This window comes from Mobula hypostoma, chromosome 20 (genome assembly GCF_963921235.1).
Source record: "Mobula hypostoma chromosome 20, sMobHyp1.1, whole genome shotgun sequence".
Lineage (NCBI taxonomy): Eukaryota > Metazoa > Chordata > Chondrichthyes > Myliobatiformes > Myliobatidae > Mobula > Mobula hypostoma.
In genome coordinates, this window is record NC_086116.1 from 3,063,276 (window position 1) to 3,082,226 (window position 18,951).

The window sequence follows — 18,951 nt, forward strand, 5'->3', positions numbered from 1 at the left end:
GACCAGAAATAGTGGATTCCAGTTAACCTGGCCACATTTAAGCCTAATTTAGTGTGTGCCCCAATTAGTCAAAGTTTCATGGAAATAATTAGATTAGATTAGACTAGATTATGAGGATACTTTATAAAAGTATTTAAAAAACTATCATTTATCTGAGTAACAAATTATATATTTAAATGAAATACAGAACAAATTAGAGCACTACCAATACTACAACAGTACTATAAAACTGTGTATTCATTCCTAATAGTTATTAATGGAAGAATTCATCCAGTGTACACAGTGGTGTTCTTTTGATTGGCTCTAAATGAACAAGATCAGTGCAGACACCTAGTGCAGATAATGGATTGCTGTCATACAATGCTTTCAATGATTGCATCCTCTAAATCTTCATTTTCATTGTAACATTCGATAAGAATGTTGATACCTTCAAATTTTTCATCGTTGAAATTGAGTAATTATTTCATTTCTGGCCAACTATCAGTGACAAAAATCACTGCTTTTTGAACACAAACACACGCAACTAAAGCTATTTAAAAGCTGTCCACTCTAAGCACAGTATAGTGTCCAATGCCACACAAGTGCATGTGATGAACGACAGTTAGAAATTGTTCAGCAAAAGTCTCCTGGCACCCAATTAAGCGGGATAGTGTCCCAAATAAACAAAGAGAATCGCAGAAATTTTTGCTATCAGTATTTGTTCTTTAAGAGTTGTCCCAAATAAGCGGCTGTCCCAATTGACCAATTAACCGGAACCATTTTATAATATTTCCAAGTGTGCTCTTTACAAGCAACGAGATGGAAATATGAACGCTGATAAATCCTTCAACCTCAGTTTAAAAATACCACCCTCATACTTTGCAATGCATCCCCTCAATCAAGAGTTCTCTATCAGTGGAAGCATTTTAAAAATTAAAAAATTAGCTTTATTTTTCATATGTACATCAAGACATTCTGTTAACTGCATTGTTTGCATCAAACGAGGATTTGCACTGAGGATTGTGCAGGGCACCCCACAAGTGTCTTTGGACTGTGGGAGGAAACCGGGGCATCCTGAGGAAACCCAGTCATGGGTAGAACGCACAAAGTCCTCACAGACAGTGCTGGAATTGAACCCGGATTGCTAGCACTGCAAAGCACTTCGCTAAGCACTGTGCTACCGTGCCGTTCCCTTTAGCATATACCTCATCAGAGGCCCTTGGCAGCCGGTTAGTTTCAATATAATCACTGCTCGTTCTTCTCATCCCAGCAAACACAGATCATTTTTATAAGCTTCTCATATAAAAGGATAGAAATGCTGCAGAGGGAGAGTGGTGATGATTCACCCAACTGGCTCCTGGCTACAAGAATAAGTTTGGCTTCCACATTAGAATGTCATACAGCGTGGCCTCATTAAAACAGACAGAAGTCTTAAAGTGCTTGGCAGCGTGGCCACAAGGAGAATGTCTCCCCTAGCCGGGAAGTTTAAAACCAGGGCTCCTAAATCCAGAAATAAAGGGTCTGCCGTTCAGGACGTGGTTGGGTTTTTGGTGGGTAGGTCCATGGTACTTCCTCATCACTGGCCTTCAGCAGGAGAGCTTGACATTGCTGCCATTCAGGCAAATGCTTACTGAGTATTTCCACTTCTTAAAATAATTCACGTAATTAATTTGATTACACTTTCAGTGGTTCTTTCTAAAATAAAAGCACAGCAGGTAAGCAGGTCTTGTGTGTTGTGAAGTTTGCAGCTAGTGGAAATTCTAAGACACTCCTTGTGGTTTGGACTGGGATGGCTTTGGAGGCAGTGCAGAGGAGGTTCACCAGGTTGATTCCAAAGATGAAGGGGGTTAGACTATGAGGAGAGATTGAGTTGCCTGGGAACTGTACTCACTGGGATTTAGAAGAATGAAAGCAGATCTTATAGAAACATATAAAATTATGAAAGGGATAGATAAGATAGAAGTAGGGAAGTTGTTTCCACTGGTAGGTAAGACTAGAACTAGGGGACATAGCCTCAAGATTCAGGGGAGAAAATTTAGGATGGAGATGAGGAGGAACTGCTTTTCCCAGAAGGTGGTGAACCTGTGGAATTCTCTGCCCAATGAAGCAGTGGAGGCAACTTCAGTTAATAAATTTAAGACAAGGTTGGATAGATTTTTGCAAAGTAGGGGAATTAAGGGTTATGGGGAAAAGGCAGGTAGGTGGAGATGAGTCCACGGCCAGATCAGCCATGACCTTATTGAATGATAGAGCAGGCTCGATGGACCAGACGGCTGACTCCTGCTCCTATTTCTTACGTTCGTATTTTATTTAGCAATACAGCATGGCGACACGCCCTTCCAGCCCAACAAGCTCACTGAGCAATTACACCCACTTAACCTGCTAACCATACATCCTTGGAATGTGGGAAGAAACTGGAACACCCAGGACGAAACCCTTGTAGTCACAGGGAGACTACAAACTCCTTGAAGACAGCAGTGGAAATCAATCCTGGGTTCAATTCCCACTGTGCTGTAACAGTGTTACGCTAACCACTACACTGCCGTCCCACTGCCATAGGGCCACTTCGAGGGGCTAGGGCACTGATGGTGTTAATGTTGGGGGAGTAGGAATTCCAACTTCCAACATTAACATCCATCAGTGCCCAAGCCTCATACTAACTCTTAGTAAATAAGAGTTAACGCCCCAGCAACTGCATCAACCCACAGAAGGCTGAGGTACTCTGAAGTAAGGTATCATTGTACAGTAACAGAGGTTAATAATCCACACACAGTGCCGGTGCATTCGAATAGGGTCTGATGCTCCACAAAGTGCTCCAACACTCTGGCCTAACTCTCAACAACATACTCCATCACCAGGCATCACCCAACAAGTGGCACGGTGGCCAGAGATGCAGCCTCACAGCTGCAGAGACCCAGGCTCAATTCTGATCTGGGGCACCGTCTGCCTGGAGCTTGCACGTTCTCACTGTGAGCACAGGAGCTTCATTCGATTGCCCGATTCCCTCCCACCTCCACAGGGATACAGATCATGTACAGGCAGAAGAGATTTATTTCGTTTAATTTGGCAGGTACAGGTATCAAGGCCGGTCCCCGCACTGTATTGTTGTGTGTGTGACTAGTAATTTGTGTTGTGAGTGGTGGGATCTGGAGAACTGGTGGGAATGTGTGAAGAATAAAACGGAATTAGTATGAATGGGGTTTCAACAGTCAGCACAGACTCAGTCTATTTTCATGATGTGCAACTCCAACAGGAGATCAACCTCTAACAGCAACACCCTGGCATAACCCAACTCTATTGGCAGTTGACATTCCAACACATTTCATTCACCAACAAAGCAGGCTGGTAGTCCTTAAAAAGAGCATCAACCCAAAGTAATTAAAGATATTTATATACTCAGTGGCCACTTTATTAGGTACACCTATACACTTGCTTGTTAGTACTCATCACCCAATCATGTGGTAGTACCTCAATGCGTAAAAGCATGCAGACACGGTCAAGAGGTTCAGCTGTTGCTCAGAACACACATCAGAATGGGGAAGAAATGTGACTTCCAGTGTAGGATGATTGCTGGTGCCAGGCAGAATGGTTTGAGTATCCCAGAAACTGCTGATTTTGGGGATTTTCATGCACAACAAGCTCTAGGGTTTACAGAGAATGGTGTGTGAAACAAAAAACATCCAATGAGCAGTAGTTCTGTGGGGGAGGACGCCCTGTTAATGAGAGAGGAAAACAGCCAGACTGGCTCAAGCTAACAAGAAGGTGACAGTAACTCAAGTAATAACACGTTACAACACATGATGTGCAGAAATGCATCTCTGAATGCAAAACACAGCAAACCTTGAAGTGCATGGGTTACAGAAGTGAAAGACGACAAGGGGCTCCACTCCTGTACCTAATAAAATGGCCATAGAATATTACCATTTATCTAATTCCAGCTAATAGACTAAAAACATCTTACCATTGAAGGCCTGGATCACCTGATCAAGAGTCTCCAAGGAAATACCACTGTAACCCTTCGCAAGGACATTGATCCTGAGAGCCAGAAGCATGCGACATCTCTCCGGTGACAAGGGTTTGCCCACACCTGGTGGACAGAGAGCACTGGATAAGTGAAGCAAAGTGACAGTGCAGTGAACACTGAAAAAAGCTGCACAACACTGAGATAAAAGGACCATACCAGCTGAGTGGGAACGAACAAGATTCTCTTGAAGTTCTCTGAATGAAGAGAGAAAAGATTACATGTTGGAGAACTTAGCTTGATGAAAATTATTAAAACACTTTGACAAAAGGTGAGAGTGGAAAAGCAATGAAGAAGATATTACCTAACGTTATCTAAAAATGCAGGAAGGTTTGGGTTCCTTTCCTGTGTCCACCCTGGGAGTTTCGGTGACAGGGAGAAGGAAGTAATGCAATTGATCAGAGGGCCCCTGAACAGAGCCAGGACAGGAACAGGGAGAGACAAGAGCCAGGACAGGAACAGGGACAGACACAAGAGCCAGGACAGGAACAGGGACAGACAAGAGCCAGGACAGGAACAGGGACAGACAAGAGCCAAGATAGGAACAGGGACAGACAAGAGCCAGGACAGGAACAGAGACAGACACAAGAGCCAGGACAGGAACAGGGACAGACAAGAGCCAAGACAGGAACAGGGACAGACAAGAGCCAGGACAGGAACAGAGACAGACACAAGAGCCAGGACAGGAACAGGGACAGACACAAGAGCCAGGACAGAAACAGGGACAGACAAGAGCCAGGACAGGAACCGGGAGAGACACAAGAGCCAGGACAGGAACAGGGACAGACACAAGAGCCAGGTCAGGAACAGAGAGAGACACAAGAGCCAGGACAGGAACATGGACAGACAAGAGCCAGGACAGGAACAGGGAGAGACACAAAAGCCAGGACAGGAACATGGACAGACAAGAGACAGGACAGGAACAGGGACAGACACAAGAGCCAGGACAGGAACAGGGACAGACAAGAGCCAGGACAGGAACAGGGACAGACAAGAGCCAGGACAGGAACAGGGACAGACACAAGAGCCAGGACAGGAACAGGGACGGACACAAAAGACTGCAGATGCTGGAATCTGGAGGAACGTACCAGCAGCTGGAGGAACTTAGTGGATCAGATAACATTTGTGGAGGGAAACAGACAATCAATATTTTGGGTCTCAACTTTATTGTGGATTTTATAACACAGACCTTATTTTGTTATGGACTATCTGCTGCCCTCATCCGTTCAGGGTCAGCGAGAAGAGGTTCTCCTTCGCACAGTGTCCACTGTGACCCAAGTAGAACGGATGTGTAATAGTCCTCGGAGGACGGACAAGTCAAACAGCAAATTACCAAGGCCAATTGGCCTTATTTGAAGCAAAAGGGACCTTCAGCGTCGCAAAAATTATTAAGGTGATGGCAAAACATTTTGAAAATTTAGCTGTAATATTTAAGTTCCCATATTGAACACATTGACCTTTCAGGAGAGGCCACAGTTTGGATCAGTATTCATTAGAGTTTAGAGAAATGAAGAGTGACCTTAATCAAATACACAATGGGTCTTGACAGGGGTAAAAAAAAACAAACACAAGAAAATCTACAGACATTGGTAATCCAAAGCAACACACACAAAACGCTGGAGGAACTCAGCAGGTCAGGTGGCATCTATGGAAAAGAGGGAACGGTTGGCGTTTTGGCACTGGAAAAAAAGTAAAACTGGAGAAGTTAGAACAAGGTGGGCGAGGGGAGGGAGAAGTACAAGGTGGTAGGTGATAGGTGAAACCAGCAGGGAGAGGGATGAAGTAAAGAGTTGGGAAATTGATTGGTGAAAGAGATAAAGGGCTGGAGAAGGGGGAACATGATAGGAGAGGGTAGAAGACCATGGAAGAAAGAGAACAAAGAGTACCACCAGAGGGAGGTGATGGGCAAGGAAGGAGACAAGATGAGAGAGGGAAACAAGAATGAGGGAATGGTGAAGGACTACTGGAAATTCAAGAAACCGATGTTCATGCCATCAGGTTGAAGGCTACTCCTCCAACTTGAGTGTGGACTCATCACGGCAGTAGAGGACACCGTGGACTGACATCTTAGAATGGGAAAAGGAAGTGGGTGACCACCAGTAGATCCACTTTTTCTGGTGGACAGAGCATAAGCGCAAGACGAAGCAGTCTCCCAATCTACGTCGGGTCTCACCAATATACAGGAAGCCACAACCACACCGGGAGCACCCGATACAGTAAATGACCCCTACAGACTCACAGGTGAAGTGTTGCCTCACCTGGAAAAACAGTTTGGGTCCCTGAAAGGTAGTGAGGGAGGTGGTGTAGGGGCAGATATGGCACTTGTTCCACTTGTAAGGACAAGTACCAGAAGGGAGATCAGTAGGGAGGGACAAATAGACAAGGGAGTTGCGTAGGGAAGTGGAAAGTGGAGAGGGAAGGAAAGATGTGCTTGGTGGTGGGATCCTGTTGGAGCTGCTGTAAGTTACAGAGAATTATGTGCTGGACGTGGAGGCTAGTGGTGTGGTAAGTGAAGACAAGAGGAAACCTATCCCTGGTGGGGTGGTGGGAGGATGGGGTGAGGGCAGACGTGCATGAAATGGATGAGATGTAGGTGAGGGCAGCGTTGATGGTGGAGGAAGGAAAGCCCCTTTCTTTGAAGGAAGAAGATATCTCATTAGTTCTGGAATGAAAAGCCTCATCCCGAGAGCAGATGTGGCAGAGATGGAGGAACTGAGAGAAGGGGATGGCATTTTTACAAGTGACAGGGTGGGAAGAGGCATACCCCAGATAGCTGTGAGAGTCAGTGGGTTATAACAGATATCAGTAGATAGACTGTCTCCAGAGATGGAGACAGGGAGATTGAGAAAGGGGAGGGAGGTGACAGAAATGAAACAAATGAATTTAACGGCAGGGTGGAAATTGCTAGCAAAGTTGATGAAGTCCACAAGCTCAGCATGGGTGCAGGAAGAAGCACCAATGCAGTCGTCAATGTAGCATAGGAAGAGCTGGGAGCGATACCGGTGTAGGCTTGGAACATAGACAGTACAGTGCAGCCAACAAAAAGGCAGGCATAGCTGGGACCCATGTGAGTGCCCATGGCTACACCTCTTGTTTGAAGGAAGTGGGAGGAGCCAAAGGAAAAAGTATTGAGAGTGAGGACAAGTTCCACCAGACGGAGAATGGTGGTGGAGGGGAACTGATTGGGTCTGGCGTCCAAAAAGAAGAGAAAAGCTTTAAGGGCCTGTTGAATGAGTACGGAGGTGTATAGGGACTGGACGTCCATGATGAAGATGAAACAAATGGGGCCAGAGAACTTGAAATCATTGAAAAGATCCAGAGCATATGAAGTGTCACAGATGTAGGCAGGAAGGGACTGAACCGGGGGGGAGGATAAAACAGAGTCAAGGTATATAGATATAAGTTTAGTGGGGAAGGAACAAGCAGAAACAATGGATCTACCTGGACAAGTGAGTTTGTGGATCCTGGGTAAGAGGAAGAAACTGGAGGTGCAACGTAAAGGAACTATGAGGTTGGTGACAGTGGATGGAAGATCTCTAAAGTCAATAAGGTTGGTGGTGGTGCAGGTGGCAATGGTCTAGTGCTCCTTAGTGGGGTCCTGTTTGAGGGATAAGTAAGAGGAGGTGTCTGAGAGTTGCCAACTGGCCTCAGTAAGGTAGAGGTCAGCTCACCAAACTACTACAGCACCCTACCCCCATTTGCGGTTTAGATGGTGAGGTTGGGATTAGTGTGGAGATAGTGCAGAGATGTGCATTCAGAAGGAGTGAGGTTAGAATTGGGAGTGAAGAGTGGTAAAGTCGAGATGGTTGATGTCTCGTCGGCAGTTAACAATGACAAGATCCAGAGCAGTCAGAGCAGGGAGTCTAGGAAGAGGAGGAAAATAAACAAAGGGCAGGTCATTTAAAAGTTGGGTAATTAGAAAATGGGGAGTAAATTCGCTGCCTCAGAGGCCAGTGAAGGATGAATCTTTTGATGTATTTAAGGTGGAGATAGCTAAATATTTGAAAGATTGAGGAACTGCATGCTGTAGGGAACTGTCTTAGAAGGAGAGTTGAAGAGCATATAGGCTGAAAGGCCTTCTCCTGCACCTATATTCTTGTATTGAATGCAATCTTTGCCTCATGGTCTGCAGATGTTAAAATTAGCAAACAATAGTTTTTCTCTTCCTAGTTTGGGATGTCTCCATGAGATACAACAAACTGCTGGAGAAACTAAGCAGGTCAAGCAATATCTGCAGGAGGAAGGGCTCTGATCAGGTCTTGATGCTGGGTTTCGACCTGAAACTTCAACAATCTCTTTCCTCTCACCAGCTCAATCGGCTGAGTCCTTTCTGAAGATTATTTATTGCTCCAGGTTCCAGTATCTTGCACCTCCCTTCCACTGACTGGCTACTCAGTGAGCCCGACCTCTGGTAGTCAATGACATCTTTCAGTTGTTGCCTGCTGGCAACCAACATTGGGGAAGGGGACTGGGACAATCCAGATAATTAATGTCTTGTTGGCAATGATGTAATGGTGGGACACATTAGCAATCAAAGAAGGTACAAGCTCGGAGGAAGGGCCCAGTTAGACTGGAAACTCTGGAGATGAGAGAAAGGAATGAGGACTTTTGGCCAAAGAAGTAGACAACAAGATGGAGGAAGAAAAGTTCCAATGTCACTTTAGGCTTGGAATTCCTTAGGACATGGGGGACAAGGCTGAGCCATCAGTTGGGAAGGAATCAGATCTCGTGGACAGCTGTCTGAGCTCAGGGGTGAACCCTATCACTTTGCTGCCAAATTCCAGCAACTCAAACAGAGACAAGGGAAGGGAACTGGGGGGGCAGGGGAGCGGGAAGTAAAATACATTTTGCTCCCAAGCCATCAGTCTGTCAGCAGACGCACCAGACTAAAACTGCTGCAGAATGCTAAAACTTGAAGAAGTGAATCCATATAAACTACTGGGAATCAACAAGGATATTGTCCAAATTATAAGGAAGAACTTACTTGAGCTTATTATGTGGGATAACAGTCCGAGCAAATTTCCCAAAGCCAGTTGTTATTCCATACACAACTGAAAGACAGAGAAGTGTACAGATAGTTTCCCTTTGTGCCTCAGCTGTTGTAACCTGTAACATCACTTTTAGGGAACATGCAAGGGTTGAGAAGAGAACTTGTCACAGAAGCTGGTCACGAATATAAATTACAGGATATGCACACTGTGGCCACTTTATTAGGTACATCTGCTCGTTAGTGTAAATATCTAATCAGAGAATCAGGTGGCAGTAACTCAATACATAAAAGCATGCAGACATGGTCAGGAGGTTCTGTTGCTGTCAGACCAAACATCAGAATGGGAAAGAAATGTGACTTCGAGTGTGGAATGATTGTTGGTGCCAGATGGAGTGGTTTGAGTATCTCAGAAACTGCTAATTCCCGGGATTTCCACATGCAACAGAATGGTGTGAAAAAAATTCATCCAGTGAACGGCAGGTCTGTGGGCAAAAATGCCTTATTGATGAGAGAGGTTAGAGGAGAATGGCCAGACTGGTTCAAGCTGACAGGAAGGCAACAGTAACTCAAATAACCACACATTACAACAGTGGTGTGCAGAAGAGCATCTCTGAACACACAATACATCAAACCTAGAAGTGGATTGGCTGCAGCAGCAGGAGACCATATCGGTTCCACTCCTGTACCTAATAAAGTGGCCAATCAGTTGACATTCAGGGTTTACCGAACGACCCATATTTTAAAGATCAACCTACTAGATCTCATCTCACTGCTTCTGCAGCTTGACTATCCCTTTCACCTACCTTTATTTTCTTTCACAATATTTTCCAGAAGTAGTCTTGACTGTCTGATTTTCTCTTCAGCTTCTGCAGTGAGCTGGGATGAGGGAGAAACATCATAGCCTGTCATTCATTGTGTGTTTATACATGAATCCTGCAATCAGGTATCACATACACAATTACCTTGATCTTGTAAAGTCCTCTTCCCAAACGAACTAGTTCTTCAATTGTTAAATGATTTCCATCTAAATAAATACACTAAAAGATTGCATTTTCCTTTAGTTTGTTTGATTAGCAAACTACAAATGTACCAGCAGCTCACTTTCACAACAGGTTATTGGTACAACCTTCAATGAATTTTCATACACCAAATCACAAAAATCTGCTCAACATCTGCCGTTTCAAATTTTCATCAATACATGAGAAGAATTTTAGAACCTGTTTATAGAAAATAATATGCATTGTATGCTCTTGCTGGATAGTTTTGTTCAAGAAGGGCAGCAGGAATAAGTACAACTACTGATCAGTGAGTCCTACATTGGTGGGGAGAAATGGTTCAAGAGTCAGAGGGATGGGGTTTACGTTCACATAGAAAGACAAGCATTGATTAGGAGCCAGAATAGTTTTGTGCAGGGGAGATCACCTCTCACAAATGCACTGAGTTTTGTTCAGGAGTTAACTAAGAAAATTGATTAAGGCAGAGCATAGACGTGACTTCAGTAAACCAACTTGGTTGGCTGATCCTCAAGTACCGGTATGAGGTATCTGAGTTGTGCTGGTGAAGTGGATCCAGAATTGGCTGATGATTGCAGATGGTAGTGATGGACGGGTGCTTTCTGACTGAAAGCCTGTAACAAGTGGTGTAACACATACATTGTTGGGACCTTTATACTGTATAAAGAAGAATGTAGATAGTGTGGTTACTAAGTCTACAAAGAACAGGGCATTTGTGAGGTAATAGATTGCAAAGAAGCTTGTCTAATAATGCAGCTGGAGTGATGGCAGATGGAGGGAAGTGTGAGGTAATGCAGACATAGAAGCATCATGCACAGAGGAACCTTGGAATGTGTGCCGTGAATTTCTACAATTCTAAGCTTTCCCACAACAGCAGTTATTTTTGTCAGAATTCTTTGTTCCTTGAACCTGATCAACCCCCCCCCCCCCCAAGCACTCTTCCAGCAAATTTCTATGTCAAAGCTTCACTGGGAGAGAGGATCTGTGTGTTGTGAGTGCCACTGGCAAAACATCTGAGTTGTACCTGCTATTCTCTGACACACATCCAAGCTTAAACACCAGCAATTGAATCCCCTCCCAGATGCAGACAGTTTTGAGAAGAGCACGGGTAAATGAAAGCCACAAGAGTAACAGCAAGTTTACCTCGTCGGGCTCCCGGTAGTTAGCGGAGCTGGGGAGCAGTTGGTTAAGGCATTTCGTTCTGTTTAAGATTTTTGTTTACAGTCCAAAGATCTGCAAATATTTACTTCAGTGTAGAACGGACCAAACCCGAGCTACTATAGTTTAGATTAGTGTTCAAAGGTAAGTGGCTCTGGTGAACACCGTTATCTTGAGACAAAAATCACATTGAATGAATGCAGGAACCAGTCACCAGCAGTTCCACCTCCGAAAACTCGCTGGCTTTTGCTGGCGTGTCCCGCAGACGCCGTCAATTCACTGCCAGCAATGTTCCCTCTAACGTGTGCCCACACCCATCTTTTGCTACTAGCGCACAAAGGAATTTAAATTGCGCACAAAAAGTTGTCACCCGCTACCTCGTTGGCATATCTCGCGATCGGACACAATCACTTCTCCTTTTACTGTTTCTGATGCGGACGGTGTTGACAATGTGGAGTTTGCGATGATCTTTCTGCAGATTTTAGAACTGGCTTATTTATGCTGTTTTTAAAGAAGAAATTATTCATTGCGCTCATGTTGTCACTGGGGAAAAAAAATGCACAGCACAAGATTTTTGCGCACACTGGTTCTTACAAATGAGAGGGAACACTGACTGGGTACAGTATTCGGACACATCGCTTCAAACACAAGGTCACCTAATCTCATGCTCGTCCGAAACGCAATCTTCACCACACCTTCCCCACCCCACCCCCCTTCTATCCACCCGGACCAATACACACCCCACCCCCGCCCCCGACCCCGACACAGTGCTCAGAACCGACGGAGGGTATAGGACACCTCCTGACCAAGGATACGGATGCCTGGCGGCGAACTGCCACTGGCTGAAGTCGGGAGACACAGCATCGTCCTCCAGCACTGCGGTGGGGAGAAACAGGCGGTGGTTAGTGGGGGTCTCTCTCAGGGTCTAGTTCGGGATTCATGGTTAAATCTACAGAAGATCGGGGAGAGGGGAGTTGGGATTGGAGACTTCTCAAATTTCGAGCTTCCGCGGTCAGGACTTGGATCGGGAGGAACCGGGGTCCGGCAGGGAGTGTTTGGGGTATAGGAGTACGACGAGCTCCTCACCCACTTCCACGAACTCGTCGTTCTCCAGTACATCTGCCAGCGCGTCGTCGAGATCGAGCAGCGCAAGCTCCCGGCACCGTCGCACCAGGAAGCTTGCTCCGCTCAGGGAGACGCTGCCCGGCTTGTTCCGAGCATAGCGACGGAGTGCCTCCCGACCGAGCCAACCCACACTGGCTGCCCCGTCTCGGCACGGCACCGTCAGCCACTCGTCGCGCACACGCACCGTGTAACGGGACATGGCCGCGCCGCCGCCGCCGCCCTCTGCCACTGTGGTCCTGGCCACTGCCCCGGCAGCTGTGCCCGCCCACAGATCTCCCCACCCCTCCACCAGCCCCTGCCCCTACCCTTGTCCCTCCCCTCCAGCCCGACCCGCCCATGCACCCCACCACTCGTCCCCCCATCCCACTCCGTCGCTGCTGTTCCCACCCACAAAGTTCCCCAATCCAACTGTTCTACTCCGTCCCTCCCCTCCGTTCTGCTCTCCTCTCTGTCCCGCCCTTCACTCCAGGGTCGGAGCCGTAAGTCCCCCCCTGCTCGATTCCCACTGTCCTTGACCCTTGCTCCTCCCTTCCGCCCCGTCCATAGGGATACTCTCTCATCCCACAGCCGCTGCCGTTTATTCCATCACTCCCACCCTTTGCAGAGCCCCGCACACACAATACTGCCCCCGGACAGCGTCCTGCCCACGCTCTGATTCGGATCTGCTGCGGCTGCCCGCACTCTCACTGGTGCAATGTGTTCAGGCGCTGACAACCCGTGCGGTGGGCGTCCGCCTTTGCAGGCACACTTTGGAAAATGATCTGGTTTCGGCGTCAAAAAGGGCCATTGAGGCGATCTGAGGGAGCAACCCGGCTCTCCTCCCGCTGGCCAATTCCAATTCCCCTCGTAAGGCTTGGATTGGTACAGTGCCTCGCCTCAGGCAACGAGCTTCAGTTTGTAACTGGACGCGCGCTAAATCAGCTCCCTTTTGCCGTAGCCTCAACAGATAGGAATGGAATACCGAGTCACGTCTATTCCACTGCCCATGAAACCGGTTTGTAACCGAGTGGGGGTTAGTCGGGACTGCCTACGGTGTAGGAAGAGTTTGGGGGTTGGAGGGCAACCCTCTGTGGAATAGCAACGTGCTGGGATTTGTTTCATAGTAATATTCCACTGAGAACAATGCTCGTCAGGGAGCTTCGCAGCGCACCGGGAATGACATAGCTGCAAGGAATGCGTCACTGGGAAAGTTCTCACTCCATGTATCCTAACATGGAAGTTACTCCCGTTAGTCGCGGAGGTGTTGGTTGAACTTCCAAATGTTACTTAATTTCATTCACAGATGCGTCAATGCCCAATTCTTAATGAAGAAACCATAATAAAATAATGAATTTATTTTAGAACTAGAATCAGGCTTATTCTCACTATCTCATATATATCATGTTTCACATACCATGGCCCAGTGTAAACTTTACTCTGGATTATTATTAATTTGCATAACTTTTATTGAGATACAGAGCAGAATAGGCTCTTCCAGCCCTTCAATCCACCCCACCCAGCAACCCCAATGACGCGGTACCAGAGCTGTGTTCTGTCCACACTCTTGTACAGATCAGAATGCTGACAGAGAACGGCCTCGCCAAGCCGTCATCGTTCCACACCATGAGCCTCCGGAAGATGCTCCGTATTTTCTGGCCGAGGAAGATCTTCAACCACGCCCTACTCCTTCAGTGTAATCAAGAGGACATGGCCACAATCGTCATGAGGAAACATTGGAGGTGGGTCGGGCACATGATGATAAGAGAGGCCAACTCCATCATCAAGACAGTACTGTACTTCATTAGACTGTTGAAGGGTGGAGGAAATGTTGGAGACTGAAGACAACGTGGCACCATAGTGTAGAGGCAGAATGAGGACCCTGACCACACCAGGGCACAGTAGGGAGATGGCCAAGGACAGACAGAGATGGAGGATCTTCATTGCTGCTCTAAGCACCAGCAGTGTAACAGGCAGTGAGTGAGTAATTATGGGACAATTTACAATGACCTGTGGGAGGAAACCAGAGCACCCGGAGGAAACCCACACGCCGTCACCGGGGAGAACGTACAAACTCCTTACAGACAGCAGTGGGAATTGAACCCGGGACACTGATACTGCACCATCATGCCCCATGGCTCATGGTTTGATTCCTGCCGCACATCTGTTCTCTCTGTCACCACACGGGTTTCCTCTGGGTGTTCTGGTTTCCTCCCACTTTCCAATGAAGTGAGGAGTAATAAGTTGTGGACGTGCTATGCTGGTAGCAGAAACACAGCAACACTTGCGAGCCGCCCCCAGCACATCCACTCATTCTGTTGTTTGTTGACGTAAACAATACATTTCACTGTTTCGATGTACATGTGACAAATATAGGCAACCTCATAAATTTGTTGTTTCGTGGCAGAGACATTTCAATTACAAACTAGATAAAGAAAACAAAAAAGGAATAATGAAATAGTGTTCATGAACCATTCAGAAAGGAGGGGAAGAGGCAATGGCTGAATTGTTGAGTGTGTGACTCCTCCTCAATGGTGGTAATGGGAAGAGGGCATGGTGATAGACCTTATGATGGATGCCAGCTTCCTGAGGCACTGCCTCTTGAGGACAACTCAGTGTGTGGAGGGTTGTGCCTGTGATGGAACTGGCTGAGTCTATGGCCCTCTGCAGCCTCCTGCAATCCTCTGCACTGGAGCCTCCATACCAGGCTGTGATGCAGCCAGTCAGACTACCTTCCACCACACCTCTATAGAAATTCTCAAGAACCTTTCATGATGTACTAAATCATCTCAAATTTCTAATGAAAGAAAGTCCCTGGCATGGCTCCTTTGTGATTGCATCAATGTGATGGGCCCAGGATGGATCCCCTGAGATACTGATACCCGGGAACCTGATTCTAGGGACCTTTAACCAGCATGATTAATCCTTACCTTCCAGCCCTTGAACAATTTCCCACTGGGGATAGCTTCCTTCTACCTGCTCCCTAAACCCGTTGTAATTTTGTCCATCTTTATCGTATCTCCATGCTGCTTAAAAACAATACTAGTTTCTCCTGTCAAAGCCTGTTGCCAAAGTTCCTCATTCTCAGAACCTTCCCACTAAACCTTTCCTGCACCATCTCCAGGGCTCGAGACATCCTTCTTGAATGGTGGTGTTGGATGGCTTCATTACCCCAACCGTGGTCTTGTACAGGTTCTGCATAACCCTCTTGTCAATGAAATGCAATACAGAGTAAAACACACCAGACACTGACTTTGCCTAACAACTCTGTTAATCAGAAGGTGTTCAAAGAACTCAAAGCTTCTCTGGGTAGTTTGAAACAAGACTCATTAACTCTATTTTTTGGCTAATTACTATTATCACATGACCTGAGGGATAGTCAAAAACTTTGTTTTACATTCCATCCATGCAAAGCATCTCATCATATCAGTAGCTCTAGGTAGTACAAGTGAAAAGCAGTAACAGAATGCAGAATAAAGCATTGCAGTTACAGAGAAAGTGCAGTGCAGAAGACAATAAGGTGCAAGGTTAAGGAGGGTCAGCCTGTCAGCAAAACTCTTTAACAAACTTCTACAAATGTACTGTTGAAAGTATTCTGACTGGCTGCATCATGGTCTGGTGTTGTACTTCGAATGCACAGAAACAGAAGAGAGTTGTGAACTCAGCCCAATACATTGTAGGCCCATGCCAACCCATCATTGGTAGATCTACAGGAGGAACTGCCTCGTGAAGGCAACATCCATCATCAAAGATCCCCACCACCTGGGCTATGCCGTCTTCTCACAGCTACCATCATGCAGGAGGTACAGAAGTGTGAAGTCCCACACCACCAGCTTCAAGAATAACTACTTCCTTTCAACAATTCCGTTCTTAAAAGAACCTGCACAACTCCGATCAGTATAACCATAGCAACACTATGACCACTTTGATCACAGTTTTCATTCTAATTGTGCTCTTTCTTGTAAAAATTATGTATAATTTATGTTTATATTGTGAATTCTGCTTATATGATGCTATGTGCCTATGATGCTGCTGTAAGTTTTTCAATGCACCTGTGCATAGATGTACTTGCGCATTTGACAATATACTCAACGTTGACTTTAGTTACAGAGTTCTTTAGCTTTCACAACTTCCAAAACCCACCAGCTGTGTTGAGGTATGACTTGCTCTTGATGAGACGGACCAGGGTTTGATCCCAGTGACTTCGCTGAGTCCCTGACTCGAAGTTATCTTCAGTGGTTAGTCTCCAGAGTCACTGCTGATCATCCCATAACTTACCTTTTCATATATTTCTCTGCACACCTTTAAAACATTACTGCCATGCACAAAACGCTGGAGGAACTCAGCAGGTCAGGCAGCATCCTTGGAGGAAATAAACAGTCAACGTTTCAGACCAAGACTGGAAAGGAAGTGGGCAGAAGCCAGAATATGAAGGTGGGGGGTCAGGGGAGGGGAAGGAGTACATTCTCGCAGGTGATGGTTGAGACCAGGGGAGCTGGAAGGTGGGTGGTGAGGAAGGGGGAATGAAGAGAGAACCTGGGAGGTGAGAGGTGGAAGAGTAAAGGGCTGAAGAAGGAATCAGATAGGAGAGGAGAGTGGACCATGGGAGAAAAGGAAGGAGGAACGACACCTGAGGGATGTGATGGGCAGGTGAGGAGAAGAGGAGAGGTATGAGGGGAGATAGACTGGGGAATGGAGAAAAATGGGGAAGGGTGAGAAATTCCTGGAATTTAGTAAAATCGATATTCATGTCCTCAGTTTGGAGGCTGCACAGGTAGTATGTGAGCTATAAGAGTCATCTCATTGTGGCAGTGAAGGAGGCCATGGACTGACAAGTCATATAGGAATGGGAAGTAGAATTAAAATGAGTGGCCATTGGGAAATCATATCTTCTGTGGTGGCAGAGCGAAGTACAGTCATCTACACAGATGTAATTCAATCCTTATCCACATTAGTGTGATCCTTTAATTTCTTTAAATTCCTGATGGCACCACCCCACAACTACTTGAAATTATTTGTGTTTTAGTCACTAGAATGTTTAAGGCTTTATGATTTAACAGTTTGTCCTTTTCAGAGACCAGAAGACATTGGATCAGAATTAGACCACTTGACCCATGAGTCTACCCTGCCATTCCATCATGGCTAATTTATTATTCCTCTCAACTCCATTTTCCTACCTACTATATGTAAACTTTGAGGTCTTGACTAATCAAGAATCTATCAACTTCTGCTTTAAATATTCTCAATAACAATGAATTCCACAGATTCACCACACTCTGGCCTACTTTATCATGCGCTTTCAAGTACCCCAAAACATCACCCTTAATAATGGATTCCAACATCTTTCCTACCACTGAAGTTAGGCTAACTGACCTATAATTTCTTTTCTTCTGCCTTCCTCCCTTCTTAGAGAGTAGAGTGACATTTGTAATTTTTCAGTCCTCCACAACCATTCCAGAATCCAGCGATTCTTTAAAGATAATTTCTAATGCATCCACAATCTCTTCAAAATCCTGGGGAGTACTCCATCTGGTCCACATGATTTATCTACCTTTCAGTTTCTCAAGCACTTCCTCCTTAGTAACAGCAACTAAACTCACTTCTGCTACCTGACATTCAAATTTCTGGCATACTGCTAGTGCCTTCCACAGTGAAGACTGATGTAAAATACTTTATAAGTTTGTCTGCCATTTCTTTGTCCCCTATGACTACCTCTCAAGTTTCAATTTCCAGCAGTCCAATATTCACTCCCTTTTACTCTTTATATATTTGAAAAAATTTTGGTATCATCTTTAATATTTTTAGCTAGATTACCTTCATAGTTTATCTTTTCTCCCATTATGGTTTTTTTTAAATTGCCTTCTGTTGGTTTCATGTGTCATGAATTTTGTTGTTTTGCAACAGCAGAACTGTACAAACCATTAAAAATCACTATGTTACAAAAAATAAACAGTGTAAAAGAGGAGCAGTGAGGTCGTGTCCATGGTTCATACTCCACTCAGATAGTAGAGGGGAAGATGTTCCTAAAACACTGGGCATGGGTTTACAGGCTGCTGTACCTCCTCCCTGAGGGCAGTGATGAAAAGAGGGCATGTTCCGGATGGTGCCTGCAACTGTCTGCAGCCTCGATATCAGGCATACTCCTGCACTTACTCTCAGGTACAAAGTCCCACACTGAAAGCCAGTCAATAAAATCACTGATGGTGAAATGTGTAAAAACTTTAGTTGAAGGATGTAAAGGAGAAGGATACCGGTAAGTGGTTGATTTTCCTCTTGGGGGAAGTTGAAAGTTTCAGCCTTGGGACTACAGCTCCTTTTGGTTGAGAGGTGCAGAGTCAACTTCAGATTTGTGAATGTCCTCCAATGTGGGGGACAGTAAAGCAATGACAGGATGACAGCGGCTGGGAGAGTGAGCATGTAAGTAGCAGGAAGGACAGAGACTATGTTAAGACTGTACACCTTCAGACTCTGGGAGGACACTCTGCCGTCCAGGATGAGAATTTGGGAACCACGTAACAAAGAAGCAGAATGAAGAATGGTCATGTAATCAACACCTTGTCCGTATCAACTGAGAACATAGAAAATAGGTGCAGGAGTAGACCATTCGGCCCTTCGAGCCTGCACCGCCATTTATTATGATCACGGCTGATCATCCAACTCAGAACCCCACCCCAGCCTTCCCTCCATAC

The 18,951-nt window shown here is 45.8% G+C and overlaps 1 protein-coding gene across 1 annotated transcript in view; it reads right to left on the minus strand.

Annotated features, from left to right (window-relative positions):
• Nucleotides 1–12,546, minus strand: part of hal (histidine ammonia-lyase) — a 56,513-nt gene extending 43,967 nt beyond the window's left edge. Inside the window, exons 1-8 of the mRNA XM_063072243.1 lie at nt 12,248–12,546; nt 11,977–12,037; nt 11,147–11,174; nt 9,953–10,027; nt 9,794–9,866; nt 8,985–9,051; nt 4,160–4,197; nt 3,941–4,066 (exon numbers count right to left, since the gene is read on the minus strand). Of these exons, the coding sequence (XP_062928313.1) occupies nt 3,941–4,066; nt 4,160–4,197; nt 8,985–9,051; nt 9,794–9,866; nt 9,953–10,027; nt 11,147–11,174; nt 11,977–12,037; nt 12,248–12,485 (706 nt within the window). The 5' untranslated portion in view covers nt 12,486–12,546. The remainder of the gene's footprint in view (nt 1–3,940; nt 4,067–4,159; nt 4,198–8,984; nt 9,052–9,793; nt 9,867–9,952; nt 10,028–11,146; nt 11,175–11,976; nt 12,038–12,247) is intronic.
• Nucleotides 12,547–18,951: the final 6,405 nt, after the last annotated feature.